The 25,980-nt window shown below is 43.1% G+C and overlaps 5 protein-coding genes across 5 annotated transcripts; 2 read left to right on the plus strand and 3 right to left on the minus strand.

The window, feature by feature from the left end:
- Window positions 1–125: 125 nt before the first annotated feature.
- Window positions 126–924, plus strand: LOC108114799. Its single transcript, XM_017225910.2, has 2 exons — window positions 126–192; window positions 247–924. The coding sequence occupies exons 1-2, from the start codon at window positions 157–159 to the stop codon at window positions 832–834; spliced, it is 624 nt and encodes a 207-aa protein (XP_017081399.2). The 5' UTR covers window positions 126–156; the 3' UTR covers window positions 835–924.
- Window positions 925–2,022: 1,098 nt separating this feature from the next.
- On the minus strand, window positions 2,023–5,192 carry LOC108114847. The gene is given in 7 exon segments (XM_041819282.1): window positions 2,023–2,388; window positions 2,479–2,939; window positions 3,001–3,752; window positions 3,754–4,229; window positions 4,283–4,527; window positions 4,766–4,861; window positions 5,014–5,192. Coding segments are annotated over 7 exon segments (2,475 nt in total). The 5' UTR covers window positions 5,123–5,192; the 3' UTR covers window positions 2,023–2,052.
- An 88-nt stretch (window positions 5,193–5,280) lies between these two features.
- LOC108114850 (transcriptional activator hap3) lies at window positions 5,281–6,004 on the plus strand. The gene is made up of 3 exons (XM_017225996.2): window positions 5,281–5,446; window positions 5,509–5,816; window positions 5,876–6,004. Exons 1-3 carry the CDS (start codon window positions 5,374–5,376, stop codon window positions 5,960–5,962), a joined length of 468 nt encoding a protein of 155 aa, XP_017081485.1. The 5' UTR covers window positions 5,281–5,373; the 3' UTR covers window positions 5,963–6,004.
- Window positions 6,005–9,735: 3,731 nt separating this feature from the next.
- Window positions 9,736–24,104, minus strand: LOC108114842. The gene is given in 12 exon segments (XM_017225988.2): window positions 9,736–10,530; window positions 10,532–10,563; window positions 10,635–11,112; window positions 11,114–11,611; window positions 11,613–14,901; window positions 14,903–16,608; window positions 16,671–19,177; window positions 19,243–20,325; window positions 20,709–20,970; window positions 21,031–21,360; window positions 21,418–21,563; window positions 23,137–24,104. Coding segments are annotated over 12 exon segments (11,334 nt in total). The 5' UTR covers window positions 23,747–24,104; the 3' UTR covers window positions 9,736–10,137.
- A 404-nt stretch (window positions 24,105–24,508) lies between these two features.
- LOC108114769 (GTP-binding protein 10 homolog) lies at window positions 24,509–25,860 on the minus strand. The gene is made up of 3 exons (XM_017225880.2): window positions 25,793–25,860; window positions 25,216–25,738; window positions 24,509–25,135 (listed from the first exon to the last, which is right to left on the minus strand). Exons 1-3 carry the CDS (start codon window positions 25,832–25,834, stop codon window positions 24,549–24,551), a joined length of 1,152 nt encoding a protein of 383 aa, XP_017081369.2. The 5' UTR covers window positions 25,835–25,860; the 3' UTR covers window positions 24,509–24,548.
- Window positions 25,861–25,980: the final 120 nt, after the last annotated feature.

Genomic DNA, 25,980 nt, shown 5'->3' on the forward strand with positions numbered 1-25,980 from the left:
ATCCTAATCGCTCTTTATATTTCTTCAAGACAGTACAATTTTTGAGCATATCAGCAATACACAAAATGGGAAGCGTTTATCTGATATAGGGACCAGTGTATAAAAATCCACACCCTGCTCAAAAATATTACAGTCGTGTTAAGTGATTTGCTGAAGATGCGTTGCTCGCTGATATTTTTCCTATCTGTTTTGGTAAACAATTAAAAAAAAATGACCAAACGCATTTAATCTATTGATTATTTTTAGAGTCTGACCTGTGCTGCTCCTCGAAAAACGGACGATGAGATCATAGCTCAATTTTTCAGCTACGCCAGGACTATTCGAGACATTGAAATTCATAACATGGCCTATCTTACTCATAAATTTGTGCAGTCAACAGTGGATAGCGTGCCTGAGGAAAATCGTGGACCGATAACTGCTGACTTTCAGAACTATGCTAACCGCGGCAAGGATGTCCTTAAGCAAGGCACTACTCGCATGAAATACGCTTATATTGAAAATATGAGCAACACATTAGAAGAAGTCAAAAAGAAGTTAAGCGAAACCCCTGAGTCACAGTCGATTGTAAAGAGCTTATTGGGCTTAATGGGACTTGCAATGGAGCTTGCTGAGGAGGACTCGAAGTTCACCACTAACTTCGTCGAAGGTGCCGCACAAATGAAAGAGAAGTTGTCTCCGACCACCATAGCCCAACAAAGTGAACTTTTCAATGCAATCGAGAAATACGAAAGATCTGATTTACCCCAACATGAACACCTGTTCGATGAATTTCTTAGCTTGGAAAATTTCCTAAGCTTTTGCAACCAACAACAGAAAATGAAAGCATTTAAATAAAAGTGTCACTGTCAGTAAATGGTTATCAGAATTCGTGCGCCTCATTTATTCAATTGTATAATAAAAATGTTATGATCACAAATACCTAAATATGAAGAGAGTTCTCTACATTTTTATTCAAAATCCTAATCGCTCTTTATGTTTTTCGAAGTTAGTATAATTTTAGAGCATATTAACACACAATTTGATAGGCACCAGTGTATAAAAATCCACACACTGCTCAAAAATATTTCAGTCGTATTAAGTGAATTGCTGGAGATGCGTTGCTCGCTGATATTTTTCCTATCTGTTTTGGTTAGTATATAAAATAAAGATGCCCAAAATCTTTTAATCTATTGATTACTTTTTAGAGTCTATTCTAGACATTCAAATTCATAATGCGGCCTACCTAACTTCTACATTTACGCAGTCAATGGTAGATAGTGTGCCAGTGGAATACCGTGGATCGATAACTGATGACATTCAGAACTATGCTAACCGCGGCAAGGAAGTCCTTAAGCAAGGCACTACTGCCATGAAATTCGCTTATATCGCCAATATATCCAGTACATTTATAGAAGTCAAAAAGAAGTAAAACAAAACGCATTCGCCCAAGAGAGAAGATATTGAAAAGAGCTTATTGGCCATAGTGGACCTTGCCATGGCTATTGGAGCCGAGGACTCGAAATGCTACATTAGATTCGTCGAAGGTGCCAGACAAATGAAAGAGAAGTTGTCTCCGACCACCATATCCCAACGAAGTCACCTATTCATTGCAATCGAGAAATACGAAAAATCGGATTTAACCCAACATGAATACTTGCTCGATCAGTTTCTTAGCTTGGAAAATCCCTTGCAACCAACCACAAAAATTGAAAATGTTTAATTACAATTGTTATCAGAATTCGTGGTCAAAATTTCTCAATAAAAAAAGATTGCTTATTCCTGAATTACCAACCTATTTATTAAATTAATAAAATAAAATATGTGTAAAAGATTCTTCAATGAATCATTAAAGTGTTTATTTAAAATATTATATACTCTTAAATTCTAACAAATTAATGAAAATTCATGGCAATTTGTAGTAAATTTCTCTTATGGATCAGGATCCTACTTTTTATTTTTTAGATTCTTATCGCATTTTTTCAAAACACGAGATATATTATTGTCCTGCTGTTCAAATGATTTAAGAAGTATATAAAGCAAAGCTTTAGCAATAAACAATAGAAAGAATAACAATTATTTAATATCCTCAACAATTTTAGATGGGTTTAAGTCTGTTAGATCACGTTGGGACAAAATGTTAAGCGGATCTTCGCTGCGTAAGTAGCCATTGTGTTCCGGGTGATGTTCGAAGACCACCTCGCCCCTGATGACCCGCACACGGGGGCCGTGGGCTCTTGCTGTAAACTTAACCTTTCCACAAGTGTCCGGCCGGAGACGACGATGGGCTCGCAGGCCACTAACGACTACAAAATATTTATCGCATCCATAGCATTTATAACGCTTCATTCCAATATGGCGAGATAGATGGGAAATAAGAGTTTCTCGATGAGTGAAATCCAATGAGCAGATCTGTAAAAAGAAATTATAGTAATTAACATTTAATCGAATTGCTCCCAATTAATACCATTAAACTTATATATGAGGTAATTAATTCATCACCTTGCATTTAAATGGTTTTTCCCCGGTGTGACGTCGGTGGTGCACCCGCACCTGTCCAGGGGTTCGGAATCGCTTGTCGCAATAGTTGCATTTATGCGGCAGCTCACCCGTATGGATCGACTTATGGATCCGTAGGGCTCCAAAAGTCGTAAATATTTTAGAGCAGTCCGTACACTGAAACTGTGAACTCTTCGAATTATTCTTTCTGGAGTTTTTTGAGCCGGTTTTCTCTAGGGTTTTTTTTAGGGTTGAAACCCCATTTTTAACACAAATATTTGATAATGCCGATGTCTGTTCTGTTAAAGCGGCGACAGCTTCGGTGCAGTTTAACAAAAAAGGCACATTAACAGTCTTGTCTACATCTGGAGTTGATTCTTCCAGTTGTGACTCCTTTTTTACCACCGTTTCCAATGCCACATGTGCTTTGTCAGTTTCCACTATTGTTGAATCCTGTAAAAGTACTGCAACAGAGATATAATTTATTTCCAAAATAAAAAAAATCCCAAAATTGACGAAACTTACTTTTGTATGGCATTAATAAGACTTTAACTTTGCATAATTGCTCTTCATTTAATTCGTGTTGGCTGGTCAGGTGCCTGCGAAATGCACAATGCTTCTCGTGCGATTGTTTACATAGCGGACATTTCCACATAAAACGGTAGTCTGGGTACTGGACCTGCAGCTGCTGAGCTACCATAAAAGACAATGGGTTCAATATCAGTTCAACGGGCTTCGGTGAATCTTTGGGAGCAATCAAAGGGATATCCTTCTTTAGCTTTGAAGCTTGCAGCACTGTTCCCGGTAATGGCAATGTCTTTTCTATTGATCGTATTTGATTGCGAAATTCGGTAATTATCTTCATGGATTCGGGCCTGCTCTCCGATTTGTTAAACGCATCGACAAGGAAGCATGATGCCCGACCATGCGTTTGCGGAGGCAAGACAGTTTGAATAGTCGGAGATGAGGGAATAGTTGCAGAATTATTATTCAGTGAACTCACTTTGGTTATACTTATTGACTGCGGAATCTTAACGATGCTGGTTGACTTGGGCATGTCACTCAGACTAATAGTAACAGATTCCTTTGCAGTCGAAGGTGGCAACTTCAGGATTTTTGTGTTGGGAGGCAACTTAATTACCACGCAGTTGCTGGGCAATACTTTAAGAATATTGGATGCAATTGGCTTTTTCTGTCCCTCTATGCTTTGTTGAGTAATCTGAGGAATCATTATATTGTCTCCAGTCAATGTATGATTACTTTTTAAAGTCCGAATACGATTTTGTTGAGTTTAACGCAGGTAAGCGCAGTTTCTTCCTTAGCGGAATTGGTATCGTTGACCAGAGAGAATTATTCAGGGAATTATCTTCAAACTGCTCCGTAAGTTCCTCTTTAATGTTTATATCCGGTATTTCCTCGTCCTGGGGTTCCACTTTTACGCTAATTGGAGGGTTGTCTTCTAATAGCATGTGCTCTTCATCCTCTGCGTTACGTGGTTCCTCTTTAATCTGCACATCGCAGAACGACTCTACAGAAACTGGCGCACTAACTGCCACAAGTTCTGGCTTTTCGGTGAGACTCTGCACGTACTCGACCCGCCCGCAGGCGTATTCACCATGCTTCCTATGCAACTGTAGGCTCTGTTTAGAGTCGAAATGGCGACGACAAATGGCACATACAAAACGATAAACATATATATGCCTCTGCATATGGTTAGACAGACAGTCCGCGTCTCTGGCCAAGAAATCGCAAACCTAAATTAAATTCGTTTATTGCATTTATAAAAAGCAGGAATAGAAGAACTCACCCTACAACAAAAAACATTTCCTGGCTGCGAGTGTTGGCGATATTCGTGCTCAAGGATCTGTTCCAAGGAGTTTAACCAGATGCCACAACCTAAGCGACAAAAGTGCAGATTCATTTCATGATTGATTTTGTGTCCTGAAATGTCCTGGTTATTTTCATAGACATAGTTGCAAATGTTGCATTCGTTTGGGGTTGGGCTGTCCTCCAATGAAACAGCAAATAACTGAAATTTAAGATGTAGAATATGTCAATAATCTTTTTCTTCTACGATTACTAGGGGAGCTTTGTACTATTGAAAGGATTTGGAAATGACATTTTAACACCAAAAAAAAATATAGGATTGAAAGTTTTGAAACTTCAACAGAAAACTTAAATTGGATAACAAACTATCTTATACCGAAATTTAACGATATTAAACACATTCCCTTGTTGATTATTCTTTTTGAGGTTATAATTTTACCTGTTGCTGATCGATTTTAAGGATCGATGATTTTGCGCTCGTCCTCTGATTCCAAGCGATCTCTAATCGGCACGGTTATTATTTCAGAGCCCTCTTCCAATATCTCCACCTTATTGAAAGCTGCAAATGTCCAACATTTTTTATAAAAAAAATATTTAAAGTTAACGGTATAGTGCGTAATAGAATAGAAACACCCATACTCTCTCACGCCCAGCAGCACACACACACACACATAGACCAACGCATGTGAGCAGAGAGCATCGCAAGCTTACCGCTTAAAACTTCGATGGCACTACCAGGCAAGTCGTCCTGCGGCTCCAACTTCATCTTGATCTTCTCAATGTCTATATTCCCCTTGGCTAGCGCAAAATCTTGGTTCATTTTGCAGCGCTTTGAGGATCTCAGATCAACAAATATAATTATAAAGAAGAAGAGAGGAGCAGGGAAATAAATACCGCTGTGCTGCTCTATACCGCTGCGATCAGAATATGTCTATCGATAGAAGTGTTGCCAGACCAACCGATACTACTATTGTTATAAACATATCGATAGACGTAGCACTAATACCAAAAGGAAAAATTAAAGGTAAACAAAACCAAACCTTTTATAAAAACCAAAGGAAACCTTGAGATATGAGCAATAGCGAGGACTCGCAGCAGTATCTAAATGACATGCTGGTCAAGGAGGAGGACGAGGCTTCCGGTGGTAAGGATTAAGCTGCACAAACAGCGACTTCCAGCGCTAGTTAATCAATTTCACTTTCTCAGACGAATCGGATAAACAGGATGGAGGGATTATGCTACGCGAACAGGACCGCTTCCTACCCATCTGCAACATCATAAAAATCATGAAGGTACCGGTGCCGCAAAATGGCAAAATCGCTAAAGATGCACGCGAATGCATCCAAGAGTGTGTTTCCGAATTCATATCCTTCATCAGTAGCGAAGCCATTGAACGCAGCGTAGCCGAGAATCGAAAGACGGTCAATGGGGACGACCTACTGGTAGCTTTTAGCAATCTGGGATTCGACAACTATGTAGAACCGCTGTCTATTTACCTCCAAAAATACCGAGAAGTAAGTGAGGTCCCACATCCACCAAAATTCCCTTATATCTAATATGTATTTCTGTGTAGTCGAACAAATCGGATCGCAATCTTTTCCTAGACGCCAGCTATCCCCACAACGAAGATGGATCATCCGCAAACGAGGCAGGAAAATAGTAGCACCTATCCCACTCACCTTGGTATTTAAGGTTAGATAGGCAATAAAGCAAAATTCTTATATTTTTAGTTTCTTTAGTTTAAAATTCATTTTTGTACCCTTTAAAGTAAAAGTATCTTTGTTGTCCCTATTAAAATCAAGTTTTAAGATTTACAAAATTAACGCTTTTACTCCTCACCCTAAATATTGGTAAAATTATTAACTTGTTTTTAAAGTAAACAAAAGAAAGGTCAAAAATTGGCAGATAGTTTTAACTTATACATATTTTATTTTTTTAAATGTAAATACAGCTTTTAAATGTTTGATATCTCCCAAACAAAGTCAAGCTACAATATATAAATCAAGCTAACAAATATACATATGTTTATTTAAAGCTAGAAAATAAAACTGCACTTTTTGCCCAGGGTTAATTATACGTTTCTTTTTGGGTTTTGGATAAATAAAAATATAGCCAAAGATTCCATTATATATGCTAACATAATTTATGAACTATGTATTTTCAAAATATTTTACTAAAAACAGATCAAAAAACTAAATATTTTTCCTTTTTTCCAATTTTTTAAAATAAAATACTTAAAACAGATCAATTAAAGTAATTTATGGAATATTTATAGATTTACGAACCATTAGCAATTTTTCACTGCCCTTGGAAAACGGGACGGAGGCTTTCTTGTCTTGGCTATCCACTCACTTTCATACATCACCACCCCCAGCGATACACCACTCATTTGAATTGTGGGCATGGCGCCATTCCTCAGCCTGGACCCTTGGAAACAATCCTGTTCAAAGTGGTGACTGCAGATGCGAAAGCTGGGCCAATACTCTTCGGCCATTTTAACCTGGGTGTTGTGTAACCACATCCTGGCACCATCCTCAGTATTGGGAAGCTTGTGCAACCGAAGAGTTCTATTTACGTCCTTGAAGGCCACTTGGCAACCCGGAACGGCGCAGTGATTTGAATTGAACTTCTTTCTCTTGGAGATAGATGAAGGGATACTCTCGGGGCGGCGCTTCTTGGACACTTCTAGAACAACTTCCAAGGTCTGTTCACTGGGTTGTTTATCCGATTCGGTTAGGATTTTCGCAGCATTAGAGTCCGAATCCAAATAATCAACTTCCTCATCTTCCCAAAGCTTTAAATCCGTCTTCCGATAACTTAGCCATTGCTCTTTGGTAATGTTCTGATGAACTACCTCTCCTGGTAAATGCAGGGTTGGCACACTCCACGGAAGCAGCCGACGTCCGTCGTAGCATTTTGGTTCAAAATGCTTACTGCACACACGATTAAACGATCCTTTCTTCAACACCATCTGACCGTTATCCACCCACATTTGTTGGACTTCCTTAATCCTCTTAATTTCATGAAAGAGACCACCATCTCTCGGATGAAAGGTATCACATCCTTTTATACCACACCTCAAGCTCTGCATTCGTGGTCTACTACGGGCATTGCTGTAATTACTATCCAGAATTTCGTCCGGTAGCATACCCCGAAAATCTCTTGTCCTCATACAAAATAATTAAGTGTAGCGGGCAAAGTTTTAAGGTATAGTGTGTCTCAGCAGGAGACTCTTTAATATTCATGTGACTTAGCCAGGCCTTGCGTAGATTATCCATCCTCGGTAGATCATAACAATTAGATTTATACGACTCTGTGCAACTTGGATAGCAGCAATCGTATTTGTTTCCATTAGACGAAGGAAGATACTTTGATGTTTTCCCTCGAACCTTAAAGTTGTTAATATACAGGTCGGTATGAGGGTGGCCAAGCTTCAGGGTAGGCATGGCACCTGAGCGTACTCGATTTATGCCACCAAACATTTTAAAACAGGAATCTTCGAAGTGGTCATAGCACACCAATTTCCTTCTTGATTCCTCGTAGGTGAATTCCAGCCGTAAGTTATGCTTCCACTTGCTAACTAGACCGGGCCACTTTGGAAACACAGCGAACGGATTGTCCCCTGACTTATAGATGCGTCCACAACCGATCGCCACACAAGTAACCTTTTTGAGTTTCGATCTAATATTTTCAGGATTGGGCAGGATATCTTTGTCGTGACCCAGATATAGAGTGGGCAGCGCACCAGTATGCAGTTTTTGACTTACGTTAAAGCAGTAATCCTCGAAGTGACGTCCGCAAATGCGTTGATTATCTCTCAGGAGATAAGCTGGAGAAATTGATAGATTGTTACTCCAAGCATCTAAATGGGCGTTGATTCTTGGCACTTTAAAGAATTCGACAGGAGGACCTTTCTACCTTGACACATCCCGGAACCAGACAGGTGAAAAGCTCTGTGCTTGGCAAAGATCCCGCGAACAAGTCGCCCGTCTCCGTGTCGATGCAGTCCACGGAAAAATGGGATTGACATAATCGAAAAGCCGTAACTATTAACTTTCAGGGAGTTTAAGCCGCACCGACGTATCCAATTATGCAGCGTCTCCTTGTCTTCTGGACAGTCATATAGTCGGATCCCATCGTCTTTTTCCCGGAAACAACTAAGAACGGCGCAATAGTGATCTCGGATGTACTTCATCGTTTTCTCAGAATCTTGTTCAGAATTTGAAATCACATATTCTCCGTGACCGAGGTATAAAGTTGGCACCGACCAATTTCTATTTAAGGCTTCAGGTGCAAAGTGGAGCTCGCAAACATAAAGCTCTAGGGGATTGACCAGGCGAGGCTTCATCTGGGTGTTCACCAGCCACTGCATCAAGGCGTTATCCTGGCTGGGAAAGCGATAGAGCTGGATTTGACTGCTCTCCTGCTGCATACAAGTGGGTATACAACACGTCTTGATATTCCGTCTGACAGTATTGGTAAATTCTGGATCTTGCTTTACTTTATTCAGCATTGGGGTTTCCTCTTTAATAGGGAAATCCACCTGAATGGGGATAGTCCTCTTCCGATTCCGTTTCGTCTTCCATAAGAGGTTCCGATTTAATATGAATCTCCGATTCCATTAGGAGGCTCTCGTCATCTGACTGCGGTTCCTCCTTAGTCTGCACTTGTTCCATTTTAAAGTTCTGCGATATATTTATCACTTAAAAGCTAACAATATATATATAAAACAAGATTATATGTACAATTACACAATTAATATGGTATACTTTTTTTAGTAATTGTCAATTTGAAGTCTATAACATTGGAGAACATTGTTGCGGGACTCACCGAAATTTTAGCGTTGGTACCAAAATCAGCTGAGTACCCTGCCAACTTGTTTATTTCGAATCTATACAATAGATACCGACTATGTGAATATCGTAAATTGAAACCGCCAATTTCAAAATATGGACACAAAAAGGATTTCCAAAATAGGCAACGTTATTAAATTCTGTTAAATTACTTTTAAGTTTTGTTTTTAAAAGTTTTTGGGCTTTCAGCCATCTTTTAAATAATTTCTTTTAAAGAAATTTGTAGAAATACAACCTACTCGGAATATATGTTTTGAAAAACAGATAAAATGAAATGTATTAATCGATATTGAAAGCCATGTATATATTTATATATAAATATATTAATATTCTATAATATATATATATATAAATATATTAATGATATATATTAATATATTTATATATATATATATTAATATATTATTAATATATTTATATATAAATATTATTATTATTATATTTATATATAAATAATATATTATATAAATAAAATATATTAATATTCAATAAATAATAATTAATATATTTATATATAAATATAATAATATTCAAATATCCCCCAAAAAGGAAATGAATACAATCTCAGCAATTCCCATAGTTTCAGTTTCATTATTTATGTATATTTAGAAAACCTGCAACTATTATTGGGTCATCTACAGATCTACACATATACGCTCAAGGATATTACATAATATGTATATATATATTTAGTTTATATATATTTATCATATGGAAACTAAAACAGATTTCTCTCACAGTTAAAGTACGTATGTATAAAAAGTAAAAACAAAAACTTAAGGAACATTGTGTGTTGTTTGTTTCTTTGTATGGCATATACTCCTTAAGCCACTTACGAATTAATAACGCATTAAAATCACCGGTAGAGACTACATGATAAAAACTAGAAGACGTGATGTGGCATTGGTACAATGAATGTACAAAAAGATCTATAAAATGGTACAGCTAAAACTAGACTAAAATGATTCCTTTAGTGGGTAGACTAAACCAGCAGCATATCGTCATTGTCCAAGAGCTCGTCCTTTATGCGATTGATCGTCGGACCATCTGTATAGTCGCTGAGGAATATGTTCGTGTCATCATGGTTAAGATGCAGCGTCGGAATCGCTCCTGGACGTAGTTCACCTTCCTGGACAAAGCAATGGGATTCAAAATGACGACAGCATATGTGCTTAGAATGATCCCACTTTGGTATGGCCTCGATCTTGAGATTGTAGCACCACTTTGCGCGCTGATTACGCTGGTCCGGAAAGTTAAGCATCGGGAGCTGAACCTTTTCCACACCGCAGATAATGCAGCTTATCGTCTTGTCGGTGGGCAAGTGGAACGAGCAGATATGTTTGCCACGGTATCTCTGTGTATCCGTTAGCCTTAAGAGCTTGGCACCACTGTCTTAGCAGCGAGGGATCTTTTGGGAAAAAATTAAATTAATTAAAGTTATACAAATGCACTTAAAAATTAAAAAAATAATAATCTTACCACTGGGAAACTTGTGTAACTTGATATTTCCATTGTGATGACAATCAGCCATGCAGCACATTGCAATGGGAGCTGGAGGATCCGGCTTTCTTGTGGCTTCTTTCGAGATTTCTTGGGGATTTAAATGTCTTGTGGGAATGGCGTTCCGCATAAGACGCCTTACCCCAATCAAATCTGGTTCGAAATGCCGACTGCAGATGAGACGAGTGTTTCGCTGAGACTCCTTAAACACCATGCCCGTTGCCAGCTCCCAGTTGCGGATAGAGGTGCGATTGTTGGGTAACCGGAATAGTTTGATGCCATCTCCACGGAAAGCACGACAGTAGGGGAGGCAGCACTGCTTGACTTTCCACGGCGGAATCTGGCCAGGAGGCCAAGGATCTAGCTTGGGTCGTCGTTCTCGCTTAATGCGAACCTCCGGTTCTATTCCCTCGTCATCCTCATCCTCTTCGTCCTCGTCTTCCTGCAGGCCATCCTCCTTCTTCGCCATCGCTCTCAGCCTCGCTCCGATCAGTTGAAAGCTCTTGGCACTGTTCGTTTGTAAAGATCTTCTCCGGGACATTGTCACCCAGTTCAAGGGTGGGAACTGCCCAGGGACGCAGTTTCCTCAAACTAATGCAATGTGGCTCAAAGTGAACGCTGCAGATCATAAACTTCCAGGGACGTCGCTCATCGTAGCGAATGCGGAGGTTGTGCATCCAACGCTCCTGTTGGTGCCTTGACTTGGGAAACTTGTAAATGTGGACGCCGTGTTGGGATCTCTGCCGCTGACAATGACCCAACGAGCACTTATCATAACCCGACTTGACCTGGTTGTAGGTTACCTTCTCTTGCTTCACGGGAAGTCGAAGTTGGCTTTTCCAATTCGATTGGTATAAGGATATTTGCCTAGTAGTTGGGTCCTCCTTCTCTTGGTCTTCTTGGAGCTGCAGTTCTGGTTCTAGAAATGGTACAGAATTTTCATCCTCTTCCTTTTCCTCTTTGATATGCACTGCGTTTGGTCTCTGGTCCCGCCTTTTTGTCCAGCCTTAGGTTTATGGCCTCGAAGTCGTTGTCAAAAAGTTCTTTGGGTGCCTTGCTTCCCAGTTTCAAGGTGGGCACACTACCGTGGACAAGTCGCATATTGAGCAGGCACACCGGATGGAAGTGGGCACTGCAGATCCGATAACGCCATCGGTAAAAGGGATCGAATGACACTTGTGTATTGTGCTGCCATTTGAGGCACATATCCTCAGAATGCGGAAACTTGTGCAACGTCATGTTTTCAGTGGTCAGGTGATTCATACATCCCTCAATTTGACAAAACTTGCTAGACTTACGAGGTGGGGCTGGCGGCGGCAGGCACAGTTTCGTCACCTCCAGTACTGATGGCATCTTCTGCTCCGGTAAGTTAACATCTGCTGACAAAGAAAGCTCTTCCGTCTCCTGTAATGCGAACTCATTTTCATACAGATTGTCGGGTCGTTTAGGTCCCAATAGGAGCGTGGGCATCGCACCCTTCCTTATCCTTGCACTCTGGAAGCACTCCTGGTCGAAATGGTAACTGCAAATGCGATAGCGCCACCAGAATTTTTCGTTCATGTTAACTTGGGTATTGTGCATCCATTTTCTGGCGGCTTCCGAAGAGGCAGGAAATTTGTGCAACTTAATGGTCCCGTCTACGTCCTCAGCGGTCACCTGACATCCCTCAACGGCGCAATGATTGGCATTGTACTGGTTACGAATTCCAGTAGATTGATAGATGGAATGTTCCGTGTAAGATTTGTCCATTTTCTCATAGCTGTCCATTCGCTCAACGTGGCCAACCTCCAGAAGCACCTCCAAGGCCTGCATCTCCGAGTTCTCCTCCTCGGACTCCATGTGCTCCATTTTTACAATGGGCTCTAATAAAGAGCTATCATCCTCCATCTGCTCCTCCAGCTCCTGCTCTCTCTCATAATCCATGTTTGTCTCAGCATCCTCGGTCAGTTTGGCTGTCATCTCCAGCCACATCTCTTTGGTTGGAATCTCATGTACCGGATTTGATGGTAAATGCAGGGTAGGAACGCTCCAGGGATGCAACCGCCTCTCGTCAAAAGAGCAGCGAGGCTCAAAGTGATTCCGACACACTTTGAGCATGTATTGCTGCTGCGGCTCAGTTATCTCTAGTTGGCCATTTTCTACCCACATTTTGAGGATGTCTTTCCTTTGAGGCAACCCGTGCAGTTGAACCTTATCCCGGGGTCTAATCATTTCACAACCTTTAACTGCACAGCTAACGATCCGAACGCGCCTGTTGCTTCGAGCAGAATGGTAATTATCCTCAAGGAATCCATTTGATTCGTGCTCTGGAAAACTTTTGACACTGAGCTCATAAAGAATGACGTAGTGCAGCGGGCAAAGTTTTCCGATGCAATTCGTTTGCTCTTCGATGTTTAAATGACGTAGCCAAGCTCTCCTAAGATTCTCCTCATCGGGCAGATTGTAAGAAAAGTTTTTAGACAATTCCTTGCACTCCGGATAACAGCAATCGACCCCCGTCATCAAGGTTCTCTTAGAAAACTTTGGACTTTTTCCAAGATTTTGCGTGTCCGTTGGAAAAATATCCGGAGAGGAATGGCCAAGCTCCACGGTGGGTATAGCCCCCGAAAGTAATCCGGTTTTATTGAAGAGAGATGTCTCGAAGTGCGCACTACACACTTTCAGTTTACCTATCTGATCTTTGGTTACCCTTAGTCGGAGATTATATATCCATTTATCGGCCAATGGTAACGCTTTGGGAAATCCACTAAACTGAGCCTCTCCAAGCTGTCGTATGCGTCCGCAACCTGGCGCGCAACAAACCTCCGCTTTGCGCTGCCAGAGATTTTCCGGATTGGGCAACATTTCCACTTCCTCGTCATGACCGAGTAACAGAGTAGGAAGTGCCCCAGGACGCAATCCCTTGTTGGCACCAAAGCAAAAGGATTCAAAATGACGCTCGCAGATTAGCTGCTCTCCCAGTCCGAGGTCCATGGCATTGATCTTCAGGTTGTTGCTCCAAGCTTTCAGCTGACCAGTGGTCTTTGGCACCTTATAGTAGCGAAGACGGTCTCCCGACGCATCCTTAACACATCCAGGCACTAGGCAGTGCCTTTCAATATCATCTTTGCTCAACTCCAGGGTGGGAACCGATCCGTCAATCAAGTCTAAAGTGTCAGGACTAAAGCACTCCGGCGCAAAATGAGACTGGCATACTTTGAATCCATGGCTACTGGCCTGCATGGATCGATGTCTACACGCCGATGCCCACTTTCTTATCGTTGTCATTTCCTTTGGATATTCGTAGAGCCTTATTCCGTTACCTTCAACTTGGAAACAAGTCAGCACGGAGCAATATCGCTCTCGGATAAACATCATCGCCTGCTCTGTGTCCTGGCCGTCAGCGATGTTCCCATTGTGCTTGGCATTTGGGATAACATAATCGTTGTGGCCCAAGTTTAAAGTTGGAGCAGCCCAGCTGCGAAGTTGCTTCTTGCAAATAGCATCGGGCTCAAAGTGTGCCTGGCACACATAAAGCTCCAAAGGATCCGCAAGGCGAGGTTGTTGCTGTGTGTTTACCAGCCACCGAAGCAAGGCATGCTCTTCGGTGGGGAAGCGATAGAGCCGTATTTGACTGTTTGCAAATTGTCCACATGTAGGAATGCAACATATCCGGATCTTGCCACGGGGACTTGGACTTGCACTTGCGCACGGACTGCCCAAGGAGGAGAGGTCCGTCTTTATTCTAAGAGGAGTTAGCCTGGAATTACTATTAGGAGTTTCACTACGTGATTCCGAACATTCCTGTCCTTGAGACTGTCTGGGATTCAAATGAATCTTGTCCTCATGGTTTAAATGCAAAGTGGGTATAGCCCAAGACTTCGGGAAATTCTCTTCTATACACGATGGCTCAAAATGAAGCAGACATATGCGATAACTTCTATGTTTCAGTTGGTCGTACGATATTTTTGTGTTATGTAGCCACTTAAAAAGCGTCACCTCCTTGTCTGGAAGCTGGGTAAGATTAAGATCATGCCCTTTTTGTGATGAGCAGCCAGGAACGGCGCATTTAAATTCATCAACTGTCCATTGCAAATTCTCCAAATCTTGCAAGGCCAGAACTTTGGGTAGTTCAACCTTTTCATACAGCTCCATAAAGTGGTCACCACAAAGAAGACCATCGCTGCTGAACGGCAAACTTAGGTAAGACAACCAGGTGGTTTTTATTACCATATTTTCAGGCAAATCAACAAAGCTCAAAAGTTCCCGAGGTAGCTCCGCAGCCAGGTACTAGACACGAGCCGTTGTTTCTGTAGATATTCCAACTGTTTTGGTCCAGCTTTAAGGTGGGTACTGCATGCTCCAAGGGGTTTCCGTTTTCCACAACTTGCTCCTCAAAATGCTCCAGGCATACACGAATCTCACTAAAAACGGTGTCCATAGGCAGTTTCAGGTTATGTTGCCATTTTCTTAAAAGATTTTGATTTTCAGGCATGGGAAGTAACTGGTTAACATCCTCGTTTGTGCAGATGCTGATCCAACATCTTTCCAGCTTACTCTCCCTCGGATGCTTCGTTCGAGTCGTCACCTCCGTCTTTAATGCTCTCTCCGGCTGGATCTCCAATTTGATCTCTCTCTCTATTTGCATCTCCATCCTCAACCTCTGCATCATCTGCACATTCGCAGTCCTCCACTTGCTTGGGCGAATGTCCGGAGGTTCTGTGAGCTTCCTCTTGCGACAGTGTTTTAGGCTCCAAAGCCGAAAAACCGAATGTTGTGGCTGTGAATGCTCCTGGTCTTGATCCACTCCATTGCATGAGTACCTGAGTGGTTCATTATGCCCGACATTAACAGTGGGCACCGCGTTTTGCTTAAGCTTTCGAGTACCGAGTACCTCCGGCTGGAAGTGCTCTATGCAAACCCTGCCGATGCAGTCATCAGGATTCAGATGGAGATTGGCGCACCACTTGAGCAGCAGTTGGCGGTCTTTAGGAAAACCGAAGGTGCTGAGTAGGTGAAAGGCAGTGCGTTCTTTTCTGCAATGCTTCAGGCAGCAAATGGGCGTTACATTGTTGGCAGGCTTTTCGCGACGCATAGGAACGATCGGAGGAGTGGGCGGCAAATCCGGAAGAAAGTGGTCACCCTCCTCCAAATCCTCTTCGTCGTCTCGATCATCCTCATCATCCTCGTGGTATTCTACTTCATCATCGCTTTGATGTTCTGCAAAGGTCTCAACCAATTCGAGAGGATCAAAATAGTGGTCGTCTTTTTCATCTTCATCCTCATTGTCCTGGTCATTTCGCTCCTCTTCAGCCTCCCCTTCTTCTTCCTCTTCGTCAATCGGCTCTCTTTTGAGTTTCAGCCGTGGCAATTCCGAGCTGCCTTCTTCTTCGTCAGTCATGCCCACCTTGATAGCCTCATTGTCATAGATTAAGCCTTCATCGTGACCCAGTTTTAAAGTCGGCACCGCTCCCGTCTTCAGCTTTAGTTTTCCTCTCACTTGGGCCTCAAAATGATCCGCACAAATTCTTCCGCGACACTGATCCGGGGCCAAACGCAAATTTGCCCGCCATTTCTCAAGCAGGTCCTCACTTCTTGGGTATCGGTAGGTGCGTAGATCATTGTCGATGCTTCTACGCTTGCGGCAGTGACCTAGAGCACAGGTGGGTGTGAAGAATCCTGGAATATTCTTTGGATTCTCGTAAATTGGCTGCTCCTGATGACCCAGTTGCTGCGTGGGCATTGCCCAGCTTCTTAGTTGCTTGCCATCAATGCATCGCCGATTAAAATGGGCGCTGCAAATCCGCGTTGTCCGGTCCACCTCGTCGGGCTCAAGGCGGAGGTTATGGCGCCACTTGAGGTGTTGCTGTTTGCCGTTAGGAAATGGAAAGAGCCTTGCTCCGTGCTCCAATCGACTCCGTCCACAACTATGCACACAACACTTTAGATCAGACATAGTTTTCTTGAACTTAATCTAGATTAAAAGGAATAACATTTTTTTAATGAAATGTTCGTTATTTATGTTTGGGAATTTACCTGTCTAGTACTCGAATTTGAGGCATCGCGCATGGTGGTCACATCCGGCTTTACGTCTTCGGATTCAGAAAACTCCTGCTTGATACTTACCCCACTCGACTCGTCGTGTAATCTTCGCTGCCGTCCGAAAAGATTGCTCTGCAATTCCGCCGGATTTACTTGAAATAGATCCTCCGTCTCGTCATGTCCAAGTTCAAGAGTAGGAATAGAGCCAATGTTGAGCCGAGTCTTGCCAATACATATGTCCTCGAAGTGAGAGTTGCATATCTTGTACCGTTCGCGTTCCAGGAAGTTAAGATGATCCAGACGCAGGTTGTGCTGCCAGCGATGGAAGAGATTCGGGTCCTTGGGAAAACTGTTCATCTGGACCTCGTCAAAACGACGCGTCTTCCCGCAGGTGGGCACAATGCACTTAAACACCGGATCCACATATCTGTCCTCTGGCTTGGGATTCGGTACTAGTTCGATTTGGGCGTCGTCGTGGCCCAGTTCTTGGGTGGGAATAGCCCACTTGTACAAGTGCTTAGGCCCTATACAATCTGCCTCAAAGTGCTTGTTGCAGATACGCACTCCTGTACAATCCACCGGGTTCATCTTAAGGTTATTGCACCACTTCCACAGCATATCGTCGTCTTCTGTGGGAAAGCGGAACAGTCGAACCTCCGCCTGTTCCTTAGATGCCTCGCAGCCCTCCACAACACAGTGCTCGTCGACAAAGGCCTGCGCTTCGTTGGGATAGATGTCCTCGTCTTCATGACCCAATTCCAGGGTGGGAATGGCGCCAGCACTTAGTCTCCTGCCATTGAACGAGTGCGTCTCAAAGTGACGAGAACAAACTCGGTATTGAGACCTCATCGCCGCCCTAGGACGCGTCTTAATGTTGTGCATCCACTTGCGCAGTTGCGTGGGACTATGTGGCAGCCGGAAGAGCTGAACTCCCTGCGCCCGCGTCTTTCGACAGCTCTCCACTATGCACACGCGCTGCAGGCACAGCTTACTGGCCTTTAGCTTTGCGGGATTCTGGTAAATCTTTAAGCCAGGTGGTGGGTTCAAGTCCAGTGTGGGTACCGCCAGCGGCACAGGACACTTTTTGCTTAGAACATGTGGCTCAAAATGAGCAGAGCACAGCCGGCGTTGAGCACTGCCAACCATGGGAACCTGCAGATTATGCGCCCACTTGGCAAGTGTAGAGCGATTGAGCTTAGGGAAGCGATAAAGCTGGACATTGTGTAGAGCTCGAACTTTGCGACAATGTGGAAGACAGCACCTGGGCACCCAAGTTGGTTTAACCAAAGTAGGTAGTTTAGTTTTTGTGTGCGTTCGTCGTTTATACAGCATCGAATGCTCTGGATTCTCATAGAGATTTTCTATGTTGCCAGCCAGATTTAGAGTGGGTATCGCCCAAGGTCTCATCCGCTTGCCGATGCAGTGCGCCTCAAAGTGGAGATTACAGATCCTCATACTCGTCAGTTGACTAGCCTCCGTCTGCAGGTTGTGCGCCCATTTTGCTAACACTGAAGCCTCCTCTGGCGGCCGGTAAAGCTTGATGTCGTCTACACTGGGATTTCTCTTGCAAGTCTCTACACAGCACTCGCCCTGCTCCTCGCCATTATTGGGCGCAGTGGGTCGAGAGTAAAATTCAGCCACCTGTTCCGGTGTTGGCAGAGGATAGGCGATGTTTTCATGTCCTAGAATCAAAGTAGGCACTGCCCATTTCTCTAGCCTTTTGTTGCGCAAACATCGATCCTCGAAGTGCACTTCACAGATAGCGTCGTTAAAAAGCTTACTGCCATCAGGAACAGGGCGCTGGAGATTGCCACACCATTTGGTCAACAGCGACACATTGCTTGGGAAACGGTGCAGGTTGGCATGGTCCCTGTCCCGATTCCGTTTGCATACGGCGACGCAGCACGTTTCTCGGATATTCAGCTTCTTAATCACATCCGGATTTCGATGAATGTCTTCATCATCATGACCCAAGTTAAGGGTAGGCACAGCAAACGGACGCATACAACCGCCGATGCAGTAAGACTCGAAATGCAGACTGCAGATCCGCATGCCCTTGTGCATTTTTTCCTCTGGTATTTTCAAGTTGTGACACCACTTCCGCATCTGCTCTGGTCGGCGCGGTATAGTATGGAATGTAATGTTCTCGTTGTTGTGCCGCTTGCTCTCGCAACTAGGAACACAGCAGATGTCCATGGTGTCGGTGGCGTTCAATGCCGAGGATCCACCTACACCCATTGAGAGGTAAGAAGAACTCATTTCCGGATCCACGTAGTGAGAAGTAGCCGAACTGGCCGAGGACGACGTAGAGGCCGCCGAGTGACGCTGGTAAGCTTTGCTGTGGAGCTGTTGCTGCAGTGAGTGTTGCGAAGTATGATGTTGCGGCTGGTGCTGCTGGAGGCCACTACTGTGACTATTGGAAGCCGTTGGCGGCGGCCACAGCTCGTTTTCGTAAATGTTAAAGGTGTCCGTATGGCCCAGGTGAAGCGTGGGTACCGCACCTGCAATAAAAAAATATTATAAATTTTAATTAATTTATATTACTTTTAGTTATTTCTTAACATACCCGGTGATAGCTTCCGTAGGCCTAACGCCTCTTTAATAAAGTGAGCGCTGCATATTTTGTGATTCTTTCCGCGATACACTCCTGGATCAAGGCGAAGATTGTAGCACCAACGTCGCAGGAGGACCTCATCTCTGGGAAATCGATATAACGACATATTGAAATCAGAGGATCGACTCCGGCGGCAGAAGTTGAGGCAGCACCGTTTCTCCTCGACGTAAAGATTCTTGGGATTATCGTGTATCTTGCCATACTGGGCACCCAAATGTAAAGTGGGTACCGCCCAGGGCTTCAGTCGAAATTTGCCGATGCAGCGTTCCTCAAAGTGGCGACTGCAGAAATGACGCGGCTCCTTCGCCTGCACCGGAAGTCGTGCATTCTGACACCATTTGATCAGGCTTTTTATGTCCTTGGGAAAATTGTAGAACTTTAAGTTGCTCTCACCCCGTTGACTGGTGCAGTGGGGCATACTGCAACGTGCTACTTCGCCGGTAGTAAAGGTGTTGGTCAATTCCCGGTTTTGGTACAGATTAGCTACGTCGTCATGGCCCAGGTTGAACGTAGGTACCGCCCAATAACACAATGAGTAGCGGTTAATGCAGCGCTTCGGGAAGTGCATACTGCAGATCCGGAAATTAGCGTAGCTGGCGGCGGGTATGTGGAACATTTTAAGATTATGCAGCCACTGATTAAGGTACTTATCGTCCTTGGGGAACGTGAAAAACTGCAGCGTGGGGCTTGTGCTCTTTCGCACTCCGCACAACGGCACACAACACAATGCGTCCTCGGAGTCGTCCAGCGTTGAAGAGTGTGCTTGTGGGCCAGCGATCGCTCCTCCGTGGATTGAACTGTCGCTTCCATAGGCATTATTGTAGCCACTCTCCTGAACGCTGTAGGATGATTCACTGGTCGAATTGCTATAGCTTCGTTCCAGCTTAACATTCACCTCGTTCTTCATTGCAGATGCGGCAAACATAGCAGCTCCATCGGCATTTGCTTGTCGCTGCTGCAGCAGCGAATTCAGAGCAGCCGTAGCGGGCAAGGACGAGCAGGATGAGTTCGTTTTATGGTGCGGGGCGGTGGGCACTAAAATAAAGACAACATGTTAAAAACGGATTTAGTTTGAATTTATAACTTTAGGAAACCTAGCTGTAAAAATGTATATATTCTAGCATACTAACATTGAAAAAGAATTTAAGATTTTTTTCGTGCTTGCCATTTGTATGTTACAACACAAACAAAATATATTGTTACTTGAGTTATGCTATGTTGGAATTATCAGCTCAAATGTTAAAGGCAGCCTTTTAAATCAAAATATTCAAGTGTCAGCAAAGCTTCAACTTTGTGTATTTCATTCGACTTTCACATTTACAAAATATTTTGTCTGATATGAAGATTTGACCATTGAAGGACTATTCAGTTTTATTATAGTAATTTGCTTTTATATATTTCCCCAGATTTATCCTTACCTTCCATGGTAGCCATATGGCAATCCTGTAGCTTGTAGTTCGCTTGGTGCTGCTGCTGCGTCTGCGACTGGGAGGCAGACGATGATTGTCCACCCGTGTAATACTTGCCACAGAAGTAGGGAGCGGCAAGACGGTGCTCGTGGAGTTCGAGAGCCGTCTGATACCATAAGCGGCAGATGGGACAGTCGAAGCGCTGCTGGAACTTGTGCTGCGGAAGGTGGGCGTATAGCTGCTCTCGGGTGGCAAAGGTTCCGGAACACATCTGCAAAACAAATGATCAATAAAATATTGATTTAGACTGGAAATTAAAGAATCGCCTTACGTTGCAAACAAAACTGTCGTACTCGTGTTGCATGTACTCATGCGCCTCACATTCTGCGATCGTGTCAAAGTGCTTCCCGCAGTACTTGTGGCAGAAGAACCTGTCTGAACGATGGTGATGCTTGTGCCTCTGCAGCTCATCGGTGGTCATGAAGGACATGGGACACGTGCTGCACTTAAAGTCGTACTCTTGTATGCCACAATTGCTCTCGGCCACATGTCGAAGGTAGACCTGCTTCTTGAAGAAGACCTCTTTGCAACGTTGACAAATAGGCAGACTTTCGGCGCTCCGATCCGATTGTTGTTTGCGGCGCAGAAAGCTGTCAGTGTTCTAAAAAGAAGGAATGGTCATTTAGAAGGTTTCACTCATGAAGTCATTCCTACTTACCCTTCCATATGACTCATCTTTTACTGTTAGCTCCACTTTGGGACTCAACATATCCTCGCTAAATTCGTTGAACTTACTAAAGTCAGCGAATGGCGTATTATCATCAATAAAGTTGGACTTGTAGGAATGTTCGTCAATGGGTTCCGCTATTAGAACAAATATTTTAATATTTATTCTAAAAAATATTTCGTTTTTTTAGATATCCTAAATATTAACATATAGTTTATTTTATATATTTCGAAAAAACTCTGACCCGATGAAAAATTCAGTATCCATTGTTTGTTTCTATGGTTTCGAATTCTATTTTGAACTCCCTTCGGTTGCTGATAAGAATGAATTGCGCCCACACAAAATTGATAGATAACAGAGTGCTCTGCAGACAAACAGATACTTCTTCTATTTACATTCTTTACCGCTTGGCATTAAAACATTTAAACTATACAGCAAGCATTTTAAAAATAATTGCTTTGGGTTTCTGGAATTAGCTCATTAATAGATAGATGCACTTATGTATCTTTTATTTGATTTTCAACTTTAATTACGGCATTACTCCTAGATATATACTGTCTTTACATTATTTCAAACAATGAATATGATGAATAAGATGAAGCAAGCAGAACATATGTGAGAGACTGAACTAATTAATTACCGTAATATCATTGCTTTTGGACGGGCGTTGTATTTTGTGCGTACCTAATAATATTTATTTTGCTCTCCGTATTTCGGCCTCGCCCATACGCCCATTAAAATTACTGTTTAGGGGATTATGGGGCGGAACAAAGTATTTGTAGGTTAGTCTATGGGAACACGTTACATAAGATGCAACTTGGGAGACAGTTCTCCCGCAATCCATTCCAAAAACTAAAAGAGGGAAGAGATGATAGAGGCACACTTATTGGATATACGAGTATGTGTATGCGTACGAATCGAACTGAATAGGTTACGCCGGTAGTATAAAGCATCTATCCGAGTATACATTTGCTAAACGGATACATACTGACAACCAACCGTACTTTCGCACATATCGAGAGAAGCGCAAACAGAACAAAATTGTGCGGTACGGAACACCGAACAGGGCAGAGATACAGATACAGAGCCGTAGGTTGACGAGCGCGATGGAACCGAATCCGAATCCGAAAACCATCCGAACGAAACAAGCGCCAAACCTCAGCGAAACTCAACAAACGTTTTATTGATTCGACGCCAAAATGGAGCTGAAATTACGCTACTTATAGGAAAATGGCCCCCAAGTAATTTCGGTTGTTGTTTCTGTTTCTATGGCAAAAATAGATTTTGCTGGATATCCTAGCTTATTTTAAAGGGATTTGTTTTCAAATACTTTTTCTGATTTATTTTTTATAATTTATGTAAACATAATTAAATCATTTTTCGTGTGTACTCTGTAAGTTTGTCTATGGGGAAATTTAATTTGCGCGTAACCAGCGATTTGCTTAGCTAATTTAAATGGAATATATATTTTGATGCTTTTTATACTGAGTTGTTTTTAGTGTAATGATTGTAAATTATAATTAAAGAATTATTAGCATTAATATTCCTAGAGATTGTCATCTCCTGGCTTTATCTTTTCAAGTATACAGAAAAACACAACCCTATGTAAAAAGTACACAATTTTATGGGAGTATACATTTTTCGACCATCCATATTATTGCTTTAAAGTAATTTGTAATATTTATAATTAAATTTCAGCAATTAACTCACATTTTATTAGTACTTCTGGTGCCGGGGGTGGGGCCATGGGATTAGGAGGCTGCTGGAAAGCCTCCAGCGGTTCGCTTTTTATATAGGGATAGCTGCCGGTCATGATATCGTGGCCCATATAGGACCTTTGCTGGTTTAGATGCTGTGGAAGTTGCTGATGTTGTTGTTGTTGTTGTTGTTGCTGCTGCTGCTGTTGGTACTGCAGCAGTTGGTTGTGGGCATATGCCACAGTATTGGCCCCAAGGCCGTAACTCTGCCCACCACCCACCATCGTCCCACTGACATTGAGGCCACCGCCAGCGGCGCCATAATAGCCCTGCGCGCCACCACCACCCCCCGGCCCATAGCTTCCGCCACCCATGATGTTGTTGTTGCTGCTGCTACTGTTGGTGGCCTTGCAGGAGGGGGCGGGGCCGAAAGCCGAGTGGGGTGTGGGGTAGGAAGCAACATGTGAGTACCAATTGGCGTGCTGCTGCTGTTGCTGCTGCTGCTGTTGATGCGGCTGCTGCGTCTGCTGTTGATGTTGCTGAAGGGACATGGGCGTTGCAGGAGGCGGATAGTGGTGGGCGTAGTGGTGGGGGTGGGCGTGATGGGGGTGTTGTTGTGACATCACGGACGGTTTGCTTCCTGTTTATCCTGCCGCTCAAATCGTCGCCACTGATTTTGTATCGCCTTTTTATTATCCTGTAGCCAAGTTAGGGGCGCGTTGGCTCTCTTTTTCGCAAGCTTTTGGCGTCTTTTATATACCAGTTTTTCATCGGCCCTCGTCTGTGTGTATGTATCGAACTGGCATTGTTGCTATTGTCCTTCGGCACTTGCATTTTCCCACTGCTGGCACAATTCACACATGACACTGCGGCAACTGCTCTGCAATAATGCAAATCTTATTGGTTTTGGGCGGGCGTTGGATTTTGACCATTTTAAGCTTTTTTTTGCTTCCGAACGCGCGACGAACGAAACGTCCAGCGAATCTTACAACAACAACAAAACAAACTTTTTAGTATTACCAGATGGAGAAAGGGCTTTCACGGCATTCCATCTGTTGGGTAAATGATATGGTAACACTGAACGAAAAGTTAATAGTAATCCGCAGGGTGATTCCAGCGTCAGTCTAAAAATTTTTTGACTATGTTTTCAAAACTACAAAATCAAAATAACTTTCTTTAAAAATAGCAACCATCAAATGAACTTAAATTAAAGCATCAAATAGTCAGTAGTAGCTGAAGTAAAAAAAATTCAGAAGTTTATATACTCAGTTTAGGCGCCAAATTCAAATACAATGTTATCTAGCGCTTGTTCCTTTAAGACCTTCTTTGGCAATAAGAAGTGTATGTTTTATATATCGAATCAGATTCGAAAATTTAAATATATATAAAGAGTATCATTTAGTTTATTTAAATATAGACATAGAGCTACGTAATTTTGGGACCCACTAGGCCAACGCGCTGCTTTAACTGCTCCTTAATCTGATCCTCATCTGCTAAAAACTGTTTCTCAGCCAATCGCACTAATGTTCTCCTTAACTGCGACTTAACTTGCGTTACTTTTGTTGAGTTCAAGGCCGATATAGGTACAATGCTTTCAAACTTCAACACCTGGTTCGGTCGTAGTTCTTCCGGACATTGTTCGAGCCCGATGGTAAGGTCATTAATAACCGGTTTAACCTTGGTGAGGATCTCGTGTGCACCTTCCTTGTCCATTTTATTTAGCAGCAGGACGCTGGGCTTCTCCAGCAGTGATGGATCATACAACTCCAATTCTTTGTTTAGGGAATATATGTTGTTTAGACAGTCGCGATGGGGATGCCGAGGACTCAGCTGGAAGCCAAATATATCCACCATGAAGACCAGCAGGCGCGTGCGCTCGATGTGCTTTAGGAACTTGTGCCCCATGCCGAAGTTAGCGTGAGCTCCCTCGATGAGTCCGGGAAGATCGGCCACAGTTATGGAGCGCAGGTCTTTGTACTCGATGGTGCCAATCTGGGGCCGGATGGTGGTAACTATGGTAAGAAAGCAAGGATGAAAAAATACAAATAAGATGCCTTCCTTGTTACCATTATAAATAAACCTTATGACTCACAGGGATAAGCTGCAATCTTAGGTTTGGCATTAGAGACGGCCTTAAGAAGCGTGCTCTTGCCGGCATTTGGGAATCCGACGAGTCCCACGTCCGCTATGAGCTTAAGGTCCAGATTCACTATGCGATTCTCGCCAGGACGTCCTAAGAAACTGGTGGCCGTACATCCTCCGATTCCTCCACCTGCTACAATACAGGTGGCATCGTTCTCGTCGAGATCGGCGATGAGTTTCTGTTGATCATCATATACTTGAACGCCCACCGGTACCTCGATTTTCTGGTCAACTCCACGGCGTCCAAAGATGCTTGCCTTGCTGCTGTCTTCGCCACTTGAAGCTGCAACCCTTTTGTCCTTTAATCCTTGGACAACCTTCCGAAGGGTGAGCCCCTCCTTGGCCACCAAATAGACGCAACCGCCTTGGCCACCGACACCTCCGTATTTGGGCAAACCATTGCCGCCATGTCCCCCGCGAACTGCTAGGCGTAGGGTGTCCAGAAAGGTGGGCCGGAAGTGGGCTCGGCCGGGCTAAATATTTAAATGATTTAATTCAACTTCAGAATTAGTTATTGCTATTCTCACAGATTTAGTTGATTTTAAGAGGAATTTAAACAGCTGCACCATTATACAACAGTGTTGAGCCCACCAGCTAAAAGTTCACTGTGACCATAATAATATCGATATAATAACTAGCTGAAATATTTGTTTTATATACCGTTCTAATTTAGTTCTATTTTCTAAAGGCACATTTTCGATTGTGCTTACTATGC

The sequence above is a fragment of the Drosophila eugracilis genome, unplaced genomic scaffold (assembly GCF_018153835.1).
Source record: "Drosophila eugracilis isolate 14026-0451.02 unplaced genomic scaffold, ASM1815383v1 contig_513, whole genome shotgun sequence".
Lineage (NCBI taxonomy): Eukaryota > Metazoa > Arthropoda > Insecta > Diptera > Drosophilidae > Drosophila > Drosophila eugracilis.

Bases quoted from the DNA above. Each gene is read 5' to 3' on its own strand.
- LOC108114799 (XM_017225910.2), top strand. From the start codon at position 157: ATGCGTTGCTCGCTGATATTTTTCCTATCTGTTTTG. The intron at 193-246 runs GTAAACAATTAA...GATTATTTTTAG, and splicing joins TATTTTTCCTATCTGTTTTG to AGTCTGACCTGTGCTGCTCC.
- LOC108114850 (XM_017225996.2), top strand. From the start codon at position 5,374: ATGAGCAATAGCGAGGACTCGCAGCAGTATCTAAATGACATGCTGGTC. The intron at 5,447-5,508 runs GTAAGGATTAAG...TCACTTTCTCAG, and splicing joins GGAGGACGAGGCTTCCGGTG to ACGAATCGGATAAACAGGAT. The intron at 5,817-5,875 runs GTAAGTGAGGTC...ATTTCTGTGTAG, and splicing joins ACCTCCAAAAATACCGAGAA to TCGAACAAATCGGATCGCAA.
- LOC108114769 (XM_017225880.2), bottom strand. From the start codon at position 25,834: ATGGTGCAGCTGTTTAAATTCCTCTTAAAATCAACTAAATCT. The intron at 25,739-25,792 runs GTGAGAATAGCA...TTAAATATTTAG, and splicing joins TCTTAAAATCAACTAAATCT to CCCGGCCGAGCCCACTTCCG. The intron at 25,136-25,215 runs GTGAGTCATAAG...TTCTTACCATAG, and splicing joins TAAGATTGCAGCTTATCCCT to TTACCACCATCCGGCCCCAG.